Source organism: Euleptes europaea, chromosome 12 (assembly GCF_029931775.1).
Source record: "Euleptes europaea isolate rEulEur1 chromosome 12, rEulEur1.hap1, whole genome shotgun sequence".
Classification (NCBI taxonomy): Eukaryota; Metazoa; Chordata; class Lepidosauria; order Squamata; family Sphaerodactylidae; genus Euleptes; species Euleptes europaea.
In genome coordinates this window covers 38,784,913-38,799,057 of record NC_079323.1, presented here as the reverse complement: position 1 = coordinate 38,799,057, position 14,145 = coordinate 38,784,913, and the positions used below count along the sequence as shown (strand labels likewise).

Sequence of the window (14,145 nt, the reverse complement as noted above, 5' to 3'; positions counted from 1 at the left end):
TTAGTTTTCCATATAAAAGTATAAAAAGTTCATTTAAAACTGAGATTCCCCCCATACACAATTTTTAATCAGAAACGAATGGTTTAATTTCAAAGAATTAGAATTTTTAAAACTAATTTTGCTGTTAGGAATTTAAAAATGCTTCTGAAGTTTTGTTCCAGAATAATTATCAGTATTTTACATTTCTGGTGAATGTCAGCTATATTTAATGTAATGTTCATTCTAATACTTCCTTCTATAGAAAAAAAAGGCTTCCCAATCAGTCATCGTTTTTGCATGTAAGCAAAAGAATAGTAGACAGAGATAGAGATTTTTTCTCTACAAATTCCAATGTGGTTTTGACTAATACCAATAGTAGAAAAGAGCAAGAGTCCAGTAGCACCGTAAAGACTAACAAAAGTCTGGCAGGGTATGAGCTTTTGTGAACCACAGTTCACTTCTCCAGGAACAGGCTGTGGCTCACGAAAGCTCATAACCCTGCCAGAAATTTTGTTAGTCTTTACTGGACTCTTGCTCTTTTCTACTACTAGTGACAGACTAACACGGCTACCCATCATGACTAATATATAAACCTCCTTTAAAATTGAATTTTGTGTTTTATTATTGTGAATGATAGTTTACATAGGTAAGACTTCTTAAATGACAATGGAAGGAGAAAGTGAAGCATTCAATCGGATTCTTCCTCTAGCAACTCTTGCCAAATTACAAAACATATTTTAAATACGGAGTAATTTTGGGTTCAGAGACATGTAATTCCGCCCCCCACCCCGATACCTGAAGACAATCTATTAAGCATTGCATCCTGTTACATGAACACAGTCCACTCCCCTGACTTTTCATCTTTTTTCTAGGGTTTTAGAAATGCTTCATCATCCTGCATCAGCTGCTTGACTCCATGGGAAATTATGTGTCTATTGTAGCACCTGTAAACCTATTAAACAATAGTCTGGCTTCAGCCTAGGCTTGCCATTTGCCACTGGAGGCAGAAGATATCCCATCCCCAACTCCCAGTGCCCACTAGCACTTCAACAGCTGTAAGGAAGGGGAAACAATCACATCAAGTGACAACTTTATGTCACTTCCAGGTTTTCCCTCAAAGTGACATAAAGCTGTCACTTGATGTGGTTTCCGGCACCATAGAGTTTCTGGCAATTTCTCAAGCATTGTGATGTCACTTCCAGGTTTCCCCTGGAAGTTATGTAACAGAATCACCCCCCAATGTCCCCATGCCCCAGACTCCTGCCAATTGCCAGCCACTGGCTGGCCTGGCAACCCTACTCCAGCCTAATCATTTTTTAAGGTAAGACTTATATGCTTGGATAACCAACGGACATGAAAAAGTTCCAGTACTATCCTGCTGAAATCAACACAATCCTGCCTAACAAGTGTGAGAGTTCAGGTTCCATTCCTACTTTGCCAAAGTCCTCTGATGCAAGGACAGGGACAATTATTAGGGAGGTAGAAGGAAGAAGGCCAAAGGCTGACCAGAGAGGAGAGCTACAGGAGAAACAGGAACCCCACCATGGAAGTGGCAGTCATGATCTGGTGTTAGAGGTTGCCAGCTCTTGGAAGGCAGAAATCTGGCAAGGGGTGGCTCCTCTCTGGTGATGGAATCCAGGGTGGAGCCCATCACAGGGCCTACCTCACCCATCCAGGTTTGGGACCAGTGAGATCAAGGGGCAGACCTCATGTGCTGAGTGGGACAAAGGGCAGAGTGAAAGGATCAAGAGGCAGTGCCAACAGAAAATACTAATTGTTCTGAGGAGTGCAATTTTATCTTTTTCTGCCTGAGAAGATATCGAGAGGGAAGATATCAAGAGGGAAAATGAAGCAGAAAAGGCAGCCAAAGACAGCTACAACATTGACAGAAGCTGTTTTTGATACTGTTTTTTTTATTATAAAGGTGCAACTCAGCTGCTGCTTCCAAGGTTTTGAACCTGACTGAATATAATTCACGGTTATGGTTATGTCTTTATATGTGTTACTTTTATTTTCTATATAGAAAACTATATATGGTCTTCTATATAGTTTTAATTTTCCATTAGTTTCTTTAAACATTTTAACTGAGCAGTGGGATATGCATGCTTTAAATAAATATCAGAATGCAAGTCCATTTTACTAACAGTAGAGAGTGAATGAATCCCACTTGCCCTTTGGTTCAACAGCTAGCCACCATTTCTCCTGAACACCTGCTTTCACTCAACAGCTTCACATGAATATCAGATATATGATCTGGTTTTGATTTTTTGTAACTCACCCCTGTGTTTTTTCCTGTGACGTTTCCAGCATACAACTGCTATTATCAAGACCACAAAGATTAGGGCCAATACAGGTAGCAGCACAGGAACTGAATTCCAGTGGCCTACAGGAAGGAAAGAGGCAAAGCTGATGACCACAGAAGAGCAGTTTGTGAATTCTTTATTTATTCTAAGGGCCAAACTATACACAATGCTGGAGTTTCCTAGAGTTATTTGTACATGAAAAGCCAAATAAAAAACATAACCTTGGTATTGGGGAAGGGAAATACTGACTTTCCTTCCTCCCACTGGCTGCTTTAGACCCCACTACAGAAAAAACACTGTCATAGAACAGCGACTATAATTTATTCTGCTTCTGCTAGCTGTTGACCAAGTCAGATAACCAGTTTGGTGTAGTAGTCAGAGTGTCAGATTAGGATCTGGGAAACCCAGGCTCAAATCCCTGCTCTGCCATGGAAGCTTGCTGGGTGACCTTGGGCCAGTCACATGCGATTATCCCAGTCTACCTCACAGGTGGTTTCTTGTTTTGTACTTCTGTGATTACAGCAGATTACCAGTTAGGGTTGCCAGCTCCGGGTTGGAAAATACCTGGAGATTTTGGGGGTGGAGACTGAGGAGGGCGGGGTTTGGGGAGGGGAGGGACTTCAATGCCATAGCGTCCAATTGCCAAAGCAGCCATTTTCTCCAGGTGAACTGATCTATATACACTGGAGATCATTTGTAATAACAGGAGATCTCCAGCTAGTTCCTGGCAACCCTACCAGGGGAACTGATTTCTATCACCTGGAGATCAGTTGTAATAGTGGGAGATCTCTAGCCACCACCTGGAGGTTGGCAATACTATTACCAGTCTTGAGGGAACGTGCTAGATAATGGATAATTATAAAATGCACATGTAAATAAGGACAGTGCACTGCTACATTTGTTTGTCATGTGCAATTTTGAAATCTGCATGCTTTGTGATAATGAAAAACAAATAATAATAATAAAAAATACTACCCTGTATCCTATCACTCTGCTAAAAAAGGCTAGAGGAAGACTCCTTATAGTACAACCTTAAATGGAGTTGCAGTCTTCTAAATTAATTGAAGTAAATGAGCTTAGAAGGGTGCAACCACCCATTATATCCAGTGAAAGATTTTTTTTTAAAGAGCAGAAAATGGGACACATCCTCAGCAAAGCAGAATTAATTGTTATTGTAAAGCATTTGCACTTTTCTGTGAATTTTCTTCCAGAATCCATATTTCCCCCTTGGAAAACATTATTGCATTCTTAGCCTCTCAAAGAATAATCCACAATAGCTGCAATAGTCATTTCTACAGAATAAACTGCTATTTCAGCAGCCAAAATTGCAACAGTGGAACACTGTACTTTCTTGGTCTGATTCCAGCCGTTTCCCCATTTTGACTTTACTCTCACAGTAATTGTAATTCTGCAATTATCATTCTTGGGAAAATAAAATATAGGCATATAAATATGATTTGCAATAGACAAATACTTGCCAGCAGTCAACAAGATACAAATACCATATCTTTCATGTGAACTCTGTTCACTTACCTTTTTCTCTCCTGGGCACATTGTAGACTATCTCTTGCCTTCTGTATCTGACTTTGCAGATCAGTTCTTGCCCATAATGGCCACTTGAGCTATGTATGAGTATGTTACTGATAATAGACACTGTGCCGTTAGAATTTTTGATCTTCTGTTCATTCCTTTTATCTGTTGGTCCAACCCAGGAGATGGCGGGTGGTGGAAAACCAGTTGCTGTGCATGTGGCATTCAGAAGTCCATCAGAAATGTGATGGTGTAGAAATGCATGGAAATCTGATATACAAGCAACAATAAAATCTGTCACCATGAGCAACTCATTTGAGTGATGAATGAGAACATCCAAATAGCAACAAGGCAGCCAACTAGAGAACGTGCAAACGTCTAAATAGAAAGTAGACCCAAAGATGAATATAAATAAGGAAGATCTGTTCAGGGTACGACACCTTCAATATTCAGCACAGTAAATAGGAAGCCTCTTTTTCAGCTGAGGGCAGAAAGAATGGGGGAAATGCTGCAGCCACGGCCTGAACACAAATTCAGTGTTTATATATTGTAGCCAATTCTCAAGTTCAGTTCAAGGTTCTGGTTATTACCTACAAAGCCCTTCAAGGCCTTGGACCCAGATACCTGAAGGACCACCTCTCCTTCTACGCTCTGTCATGACAGCTTCCTCCATCTGAACAAAGTCTTCAGAGAAAGCACCCTGCAAATGGTAAAGTTCAGTAGATGCCAGTTCATGTACATTCTCTTTGGTGGATACCATCTTTTGGAATGGCTTGCCCAAGATGATCAGGAAGGTGCCCACCCTTCTATCATTTTATAGCATGCACAAAACAGAAATGTCCAGCAAGGTGATATTTATAAAGGGATTAGAACTGTAATATAATAGAACAGCTCAGGACATCACTTTTATAAGACAACAAACCCCGCCTTCCTCAGGCTCCACCCCAGAACCTCCCACCAGTGGCGAAGAGGGACCTGGCAACACTACATTCCTACCAGCTGGCCATAACAGTTGACTCTGAGAAAATATTAATAAAGAGGAATAACAGATGCACTTTTCCTTTGTGGGGCTATTTTAACACCGACTTACCATATACAAGAAGGCAGGTTTTATTTGAGATGGGTCCTGAGGGAAATATGTTAAATATACATTCATAGCAGCTACTTTCTGAGATGCTAACATTCCAAATGGTGATGGCAGTATCATTGAGTTCAAAACTTGTGAAGGTGAGTCGATGCTTGTATTCTTCGGCAATATAATCATTTGTATGCGTATTGTTCTTGCTCATTGCTGCAATATTTATAGAGCTCCCATTAATTTGTTTCTTCCATGAAGCCTGAACTAGTTCAAGAGACCCTGTTAGGATACATCTCAAGGTCACGTTGCCCCCCAGCTCCACTTCTTTATCCTCTGTCACAATGGCACCTACGAGAGCACAAAATAATTTGTAATGAGTAATTGTCTCCCCTCCTGCCTCATGCTTACAAATCACTTGACCATTTCCTTTTCTCTGATCCTCATCAAAAGAAAACTGAAGCAGGAGAACTTAGGAAGATTCCTTTTGAGGTGGTCTGGAAAAGGTCAACTATTTGGTTTCCCAGATGTGTGGCAGACTTCACTGCTTAGAACAATGCCACAAAAAGTATGTGTGTGTGTTTTTTAAAGTCTGTATCTTTATCCACAAACCGTTCCATGAACTATTTGTGCCAGACTTCAGTTTATAAAATGTTTTGTCTATTTTAACATTTTTTCCCCAAAAAGGCAAACTTCACCTTTGTAGTAGACCAGCAGAAGAACAGGAGTTAGTGGTGTACAGCTGTTCTCTTTTTGTGCCTCCTTTCAGGCATAGATGCTTTGAGCCAACATCTTTTCCCCCTCCCCTGACCCTTTAAATTCTGGAACATGGGAATGCATTGTTTATACCTACAAAATTATGTGAGTAGCATATTTGCCACAGCTAATCAGCCGACCTGTATTTTACTGAAACTATCTCACACATGCTTTTTTACTGTTCTTACTTATCCTTGTCAATACCAGAACCTTTAATGGCATAAAATATACAAGTCAAACAGTAAAAAAAAATGCATAAGCCAAACCATTAGTTATCAAACAGCCTTCCCCTCTGAGTTTGATCAAAGCACACTTTTACAGCACTGCAAGAATTTGGCCACTTTCACCATTATACTGGAAGAACTGTTATTCAGCAGAAAAGACACCTTGCTGATCCAGGGCTAAATTGTGAGATGAGGCAGAGAACTCAATAATAACCAACAATACCATGCAATTTACAACAGAATAACAGAAAACATTTTATTGGAATTAAATGGCCATGACTTAAATTGGCAGTTGCTGAAATTGCATTGGCGTAGCATGTCAGCTGGATCAGGAACATCGGCCAACCCCATGCGGCCGATGTGCACATCCTATCCCCGAAGCCTAGCTCTCTGCTCCTGTGCACCAGCTGCTGCCCAAGACGCCGCCCAGCCTGCGCCTCCCTCTGCTGCCTCCCCTAGCCCGGGCAGCAAAGCGGACTCCTGGATAGGTCCAGGAATCCATGCTTAGCTGAATCAAAAAGTCCCATCTTGTTTGCCAAGATGGGAGTTAAAAATTTGGATTGAGTTTCCGCATAGTAAGAACAGTAAAATAAGCATGTGTGAGATAGTTTCAGTACAACTTCTCCCACAGGGGCAAGTCCTAGCAGAATGAAGTAGATTTTGAAATCTCCTGCACAGAATTGCAGATGGCAAGACACTGAATCTCGCAAGGGAAAAGACTGCGTTGCTGCGGGGCTTGCAGAGCAGAGAAATATGGGGCTAGTTGACCTCCTTCTATAGAGATCCCCAGGCTAAGGCAGGGGTGGGGGGGAGAGCACGTTTTATTTGCAGCACTATTAAGATTTTGGTGTTTTACCATTTGGAATGCATCTGTGGTCAACAGCATGAGAAGCGAATAGAAAGGAAGATCAACCGATCTACGTTTTTCCTCAATATAGAATAGCCAATTAGAAAATTTAAAATCTGCAAGCATTTGGTAAGTGAGACTAGATGGGACACAATTATAATGTAGCCAAAGCCAATGTGGAGATTTTGCCCAACGTTGGGGTCCCGTATGTGGCTTCTCACACTTATCACTGTGTGTTTATTGTCCTGCCCATCTGCAGCAGAGTCCTGATTTTCTCTCGCCACACTGCCATACATTCCAAAGGTCTCCTTACACAAACAGAAGGCATGTTTGTTCTTGTAAGGGGTGTGTTCTGCAATTTCCACAGATTTTTTTAAATTTGGGATGCAGCTTCCTGAACTGCTTCCTATGCTTTTCCTGATGGTCCCCAAGGATCTGAAGAAGACATTGAGGGAAAGATCTACCTGTTTCCACTAACCTTGAAAAATGTGAAGGAAGGATCCTTTCCATGAATAAAGTTTAATTCACAGTTCATTGGATCCAACCCATTGTCTCCTGTTCCCACAATTGTTCTCTTGTCCCCCAGAATATATGGGACCTAATTCCACAGAGTATTGCTGCTTGTCTGAATCTCCCAGTACATGTACCTGGTCTTTCTCTCTCAGATCCTTTCTTACACAATCACTCCTTTATATGATTCTGAAAGAGGACTAGAATAGGATAGAAGAAAAGAAGAAGGTCTTAATCAAAACCATACTTCTTGAGAGAGTGACAAATGTGTGTTTGCTTCGTTGGCAAGAGGAGAACCAGTGCTCTATATGTCAAACTGCTGTGTGCCAGTGGAGAGTAATTCTTATACATTAAATATTTCCTCACAATTCATTGATTATATTAGACTCACCTTGTACCCTGCAAAGCATTATTGAGATGATGGCCATGGTCAAGCCATGGAAAGTCCACAGAGAACAAAGACCTTCCTTTACCTAGGACCAGAAAAAAGGAGGTGCGTTATGAATACACAATTAATCTGTTTCCAATTGTTCTGAGATGTGCAATTTTTTTCTGCCTGAGAAGATATCAAGAGGGAAAATGAAGCAGAAAAGGCAGCCAAAGACAGCTATAGCATTGACAGAAACTGTTTTTATATATGTTTTCTTTTGCTAAAGGTGCAACTCAGCTGCTGCTTCCAAGGTTTTGAAACCTGGCTGAATATAATTCACTGTTATGGTTATGTTTTTATATGTGTTACTTTTATTTGAGATTGATCTTCTATATAGTTTTAATTTTCCATTAGTTTCTTTAAACATTTTAACTGAGCAGTGGGATATGCATGCTTTAAATAAATATCAGAATGCAAGTCCATCTCACTCAAAATAAACATAACAATTAGGAAACAGATTTATCATAGAAAGACAATGAGGAGAAAGTAGAAGATTTCAACTACAGAATCAGTGAAGGAAGCATCTGGGATAAGAATAATGAGGAACCATAGAACGTTATATGTCTCAGAAGGAAAGGGGCATGGAGAAGCTGGAAAATTCTGCCATAAAGCCAATGAGCATTTGTAAGTGCCACAATTAAAGAAGTGTTCTCCTGGGATCTAGCACAGAACAATAGGAACACAGGCAGAGAAATGTAGGTTTGTTTATTAATTTGTTTGGAAGAATGCATGATAAAGCAAAATAGCTTTCAACAGTCTTGAAGCCCTCTCTGGGGAAAGTCTGCAGCTTTACAGCCACATGTATGTGGTGACTGCATGGAGAGTCTACTGCATCAAGTGGTAACTTGTGCATGTGAATGAGCTGTCACAGATTAATCATCACAGATTTGATTTTTATATCAACCAATGTCTGTTCGGATATAATGTCACACTATCAATTTATTTCAGTGGAATTGTTGTCTGCGTAACAGTTCTAATCCAGCACAAGAAAGGTTTGTATAAGAAAAAACATGTATAGCTGTCTGTCTCCCCCCCTTTAGTTGTACTTTCCTAGAGTCTCTCTCAGCCCTCCTCCATTGTTGAGCCATTTAGGAAAAGCGGACACTGAACACATGAACTCATGAAGCTGCCTTATACTGAATCAGACCCTTGGTCCATCAAAGTCAGTATTGTCTACTCAGACCGGCAGTGGCTCTCCAGGGTCTCAGGCAGAGGTCTTTCACATCAACTATGGTACTTGCCGAGTCCCTTTAACTGTACATGCGAGGATTGAACCTAGGACCTTCTACATGCCAAGCAGATGCTCTACCACTGAGTCATGGCCCCTCCCCAAATTAAGATTGGAATCTGGAATCTAGCATGCCCAGGCACGTTTGTTGAAATTGATTCCATACAGGAAAAATCAGCTCCATTAAATAATGCTTTTAGGAGTATTTATTTATTTATACAACATTTATATCCCACCTTTCTACCCTATAAGGGCCACCAAGGTTGCTAACAAATTATCTAAGGGTAAAGGTAACATTATCCTCTCTCTGCCATGTTCTCCAGATCTCTTTAGACAATGTAAGGAAGTGGCTCATGCAAACAAATGTTCAAATAAACAATCTAAATGAGAATATTTTCAGCTTGCTAAAAGGCTTTTTTTTTTTTTGCTTGATACATATTTGTTAGAGAATCAGCTCTTTTATAAGAATTGTGGTTGTCTGGATAATAGAGTTTGCCAGTCTCCAGGTAGGGCCTGGAGATTGCTCAGAATTACAACTGACCTTCAGACTACAGGGATCAGTTTCCCTGGAGAAAATGGCAACTCTGGAGAATGGATTCTATGGTAATTTACTACACTGAGATCCTTCCCCAAACTTTGCCTTCCACCCCCAAATTTCCCAACCCATAATTGGCAACCCTACTAGACAAAGAGGAGTCTTCTGGCACCTTAAAGACGAATGCTATTTTTCCTGCATAAACTTTCATGGACATGGCATCTGAAGAAGTGAGCTCTTGTTCATGAAAGGGGGAACAAAATCTTGTTAGTCTTTAAAATGCCCTTAGATGCCAGTTTATATTTGCTGCCACAGATTAACACAGCAAGTCCTTTTTTCTCCGAATGTGTCCGTAGTCTTCAACCAATGAGCTGGGCCCCAAAACTTGGTCAAAGTACAACCTGAAGTAGAACCCAACCTGCAGTATTCTGTCCCTCCAATTCTTTAGTCATTGGGTATTTTTAAGAGAAGAAGAAAAATGAAGTGGAAAAATGCATAGGATGGACAGTTGAAGGAGAACACTGAGGCAAGGGAACAGAAGAACAGAGATGGACATAGACATTTTAAAACATTTTTTTCTTAAAGTTGTATTTTAATTTCTGCTTTTACTTAGACTCTGTTGTAAGGATTTTTTGAAGCCTTTTCCCTCTTCCTCTTAAACTTGTTATCTGAACCTGCCTTTGGAGAATGGGATCATCCCTTGTATACTTTTAGATGTATACTGAAACCATCACAATACCAGTTAGTTATCCCACAATACACTTTAACTACCCATTCTGTAGATAACAATGAGACTAGTCAAAAAGAAATAAAAGGCTGGAATTTACTCCTACATTTTCCAATTTTAATGATCTTAGTGGAAATTCTAGCTCATGTTAGAGATAGTGAATGCAAGCACAGGAGATTGATCAGTTTGGCATATATTTCTGCGATTTCTTCCTGTGACTAATTTAGTGACCCCATAACCAGAACAGTACAGCACTAAGAGGGAGCATATTTAAATAAAGCTTGGAAGTGATGAGAAATTAGGGTCACTTGTTTTAAAAACCACAAGCTGCAATATTGTAGATACTTAAAATCCAAATTACTTCTGGGTTTCCCAAATATCAACTTGCCATCCACAATATATGTTTCATTAAATATTGGTTCTCTTTCGCTTTGAATCCTACATAATCAATGTAGAAACGCGCACACATAACCATAGATATCAAGAAACTTTTTACCTTTGCGAAATACTATGTACTTTTGTCTGGGAAGTTCCACTGAACACAATGGGACTTACTTCTGAGAAAACATCCTCAGGATGTTAGCTGATTTCAAGTGAATGAATTAAAAAAATATGTCTCACATCCATTTTTCAAAAATAGTCTACATTTATGAGACTCTCCTGCTTCCATCCTGTCTGACATTCATGGCCTTCACGCCAAGAGCAGGAGAAGGGCCGGTTTCACTTTAGGTACAATGAGTGGAAACATTCCTATAATCAAATCCTATGCATGATGTTAGAGAGAAGTCTGATGCAGTTCAGTGCCGCTTATTTTGTCATCCTAAGCAGAATCATATCCTTCAAAGCCATCAATAGAATAGCACTGTTATTCCCCAGTAAACGTGCATAGCACTAAGGCCTGAGACAAGATCCCAAAAAGGAACTTTGAGCCCCTCCTGCGCTGCTTGAATGCAGAACGTGACAGATAAGGGGCACGCACAATCAAGCAGGGAAAGTTTGACAGATGCATTATAGATTGTTTTAAGCAAATACTGATGGAAGCCTCATTTCTGAAGGTACATATCAGTTACGCCGCCCCACCTTTCCCCTCAGACCGGTCTCCCTACCTCCCATCTGCAGGGAGAGAGCCATATAACCGTGTCTGGATGGATGGATGCAAAACAGGCAGAATATCATATCGGTACTTACCACGGGATGCATGTTACTGCAATGAGGGAAAGGGATTGTGTCCGAGAGCAACTGCTGCTTCCAGCTAAACCATGAAGGACCAAAAAAAACCCAACAACAACCCAGGAGTTGGAAGGAAAAGCTCTACAGAGCGTCTAGCTTTCTGGAAGAAAAAAAAGAAATCTCTACTGCGCTCCTCCCACGAGAGCTGATGGGACAAAACTGCACTTCCTTTCTTGTGTTTCAGTGTTTGGTAAAATGATTGCACAAGTCTACCAGTTTCTGCATCTTCCCATCCTATTAATGGATTAGTTAACTATTTTATATACGTGCCATTGGTGACACGTAAACATTGTAGCAGCCACAATGTACATGCATATAATTGGAAACAGTGCTTTTTGTGCCATTATTCCTTTTAAAATAGCTTCCATTGTAGATTTGAGTGCACGTCCTGGATTCTTTCCCCAGGAAGGATTCAAGGTCAGATGGCATCTACAAGACGGACAGAAACAAAGGAAAGGGAAGGACCTTCATATAGGACTTGTAGAAAACAGAAATATTATTAGGGGCCTTAGAGAGGGATGTGTCTTGGCAAGGAGCATACTTCAAATACATCACTAGAGTAAAGTGCTATGCTGTTCATCATGGAAATCCATGTACTTTTGCCGTTTACGAGCAACTTCTAGAGTCCAAAAGTAATGAGAGGTTATAAAATAAAGAATAACCTTTTATTTTAGGAAGCTAGGATAATAATCCAAGAAAATCCCAGATGTAATACTAGTAAACCTAGAAAAAGCTGGAAGAGCTAAATGTAATTAACAGAAAAATGACAGAGATGCTTTTCATGCCTGAAAACTCATGTCACATTTGCTGGTCCACAGTGGGCACAGGCTTAGAAACAGCTCACTTCTTCTCCGAGCCTTTTGTCAAGTGACAATTTGCATGTGTGAAGTTACCATCTCAGATCCAAAGCAACAGAACTATCAAATAAAAGCGAAACCAATACTTTTTTATGGCAATAGTTCACACCTTCATCAACAAGTCTTGACCCAACTGACATGCTTGTGTAGGCTGGCTCTGAAACAGCAAAAAAAACGAGGATGGAGATGGCTTTGCCAAATTACCAAATTTGCCAAATCGATCCTCGATGTGTGATTAGAATTTCCTGTAACATCTCCATCGTGAGCTGTTACCAAAGGCTGTGCAGACTTCATTAAGGCTGAAATTCTAGGAACACTTTGCTGGAAGTAAGCCCTATTGAACAGTTGCCTGTTGCCTGACTCTGGTGGGGATGGTGGCTAAGCCCTTTCATTAGGACCGGCTGCTGAAGCCCTAAGCTAGGTTAAGTTTAAGAAGCCCCACGGCATGAAGAGGCATTAAAATGTGGGAAAGTCTTAGTTCTGGACTTTGGCCCCGCTATTCTTCAGGCATAAGGTTGCGAGGTCCCTCTTCACCCCCAGTGGGAGGTTTTTGGGGGCGGAGCCTGAGGAGGGCAGGGTTTGGGGAAGGGAGGGATTTCAATGCCATAGAGTCCAATTGCCAAAGCAGCCATTTTCTCCAGGGGAACTGATCTCTATTGGCTGGAGATCAGTTGTAATAGCAGGAGATCTCCAGCTACTACCTGGAGGTTGGCGACCCTATTCAGGCAGGGGTATAAGGTTCCCCCCCCCCCCACGGAACATAGGCAACCTCAGGAGCAGCTCTGCCACAGCCTGCATTTAGGATGATGAACTATAAGAAGCAGGGCTTTATTGAGTTACCATTCTGAAGCTTTCCCAGAAGCTGTTCAGGGCAGTTTAGCTAAATACAAGCGGGAACCCGCAAGGACTTGCGAGAGGCATCTCATTTCCCCCTTCCCCACCATTTCCTCCTTACCTTTCTTGAAAGTCCCCATGGCCCCTTTCCTGCTTCCTTCTCACCTTCTAGGGTTGCCAACTTCTAGGTGGGGCCTGGAGAGCTCCTGGAATCACAACAGATCCCCCAACTAAAGACAGCAGTTCCCCCTTAGGGTTGCCAGCTCCCAGTTGGGAAATTCCTGGAGATTCGGGGGTGGAGCCTTAGGAGAGTGAGGTTTGGGGAGAGAAATTACCTTAGCAGGGTATAATGCTATAGAGTCCACTCTTCAAAGCAGACATTTTTTCTCCAGGGGAACTCAAGCACTGGTGGGATAAAGGTAAAGGTCCCCTGTGCATTTCTGACCCATGGGGTGACGACACATCTCGACATTTACTAGGCAGACTTTGTTTACGGGGTGGTTTGCCAGTGCCTTCCCCAGTCATCTTCCCTTTACCCCCAGCAAGCCGGGTACTCATTTTACCGACCTCGGAAGGATGGAAGGCTGAGTCAACCTTGAGCCGGCTACCTGAAACCAACCTCCGTTGGGATCGAACTCAGGTCGTGAGCAGAGCTTGGACTGCAGTACCGCAGCTTACCACTCTGTGCCACTGGGCTCTTCACTGGTAGGGTGGCACCTCATTTTTCCCTGTATCCTACTCCCCACACTATTTAGTCTGTGTGCACTCCTGGCAACCCCTAAATCCTCTCTCCTTTCCCTGCCTCCTTCCAACCTACCTTTTATCTGACTGCTATCTTCAGTTATATTTATTATTTATTTATTTCATTTACCCCCACCTTTCTCCACAGTGGGGACCAAAGCAACTTACATTATTCTCCTCTCTTCCTTTTTATCAGCACAACAACCCTGTTAGGTAGGTTAGGCTGAAAATATGTGACTGCACCAAAATTACCCAGTGAGCTTCCACAGGAAGATGGAGATTTGAACCTGAAGCTCTCACTGCTACACCACGCTGGCTTTCATAAGGTGGCTGCTGTTG

General features: G+C 41.5%; 1 protein-coding gene across 1 annotated transcript; it reads right to left on the bottom strand.

The window, feature by feature from the left end:
- Positions 1 to 952: 952 nt before the first annotated feature.
- LOC130485071 (OX-2 membrane glycoprotein-like) lies at positions 953 to 13,205 on the bottom strand. Its single transcript, XM_056858186.1, has 7 exons — positions 13,187 to 13,205; positions 12,268 to 12,388; positions 11,333 to 11,396; positions 7,616 to 7,697; positions 4,903 to 5,238; positions 3,816 to 4,082; positions 953 to 1,032 (listed from the first exon to the last, which is right to left on the bottom strand). Exons 1-7 carry the CDS (start codon positions 13,203 to 13,205, stop codon positions 953 to 955), a joined length of 969 nt encoding a protein of 322 aa, XP_056714164.1.
- Positions 13,206 to 14,145: the final 940 nt, after the last annotated feature.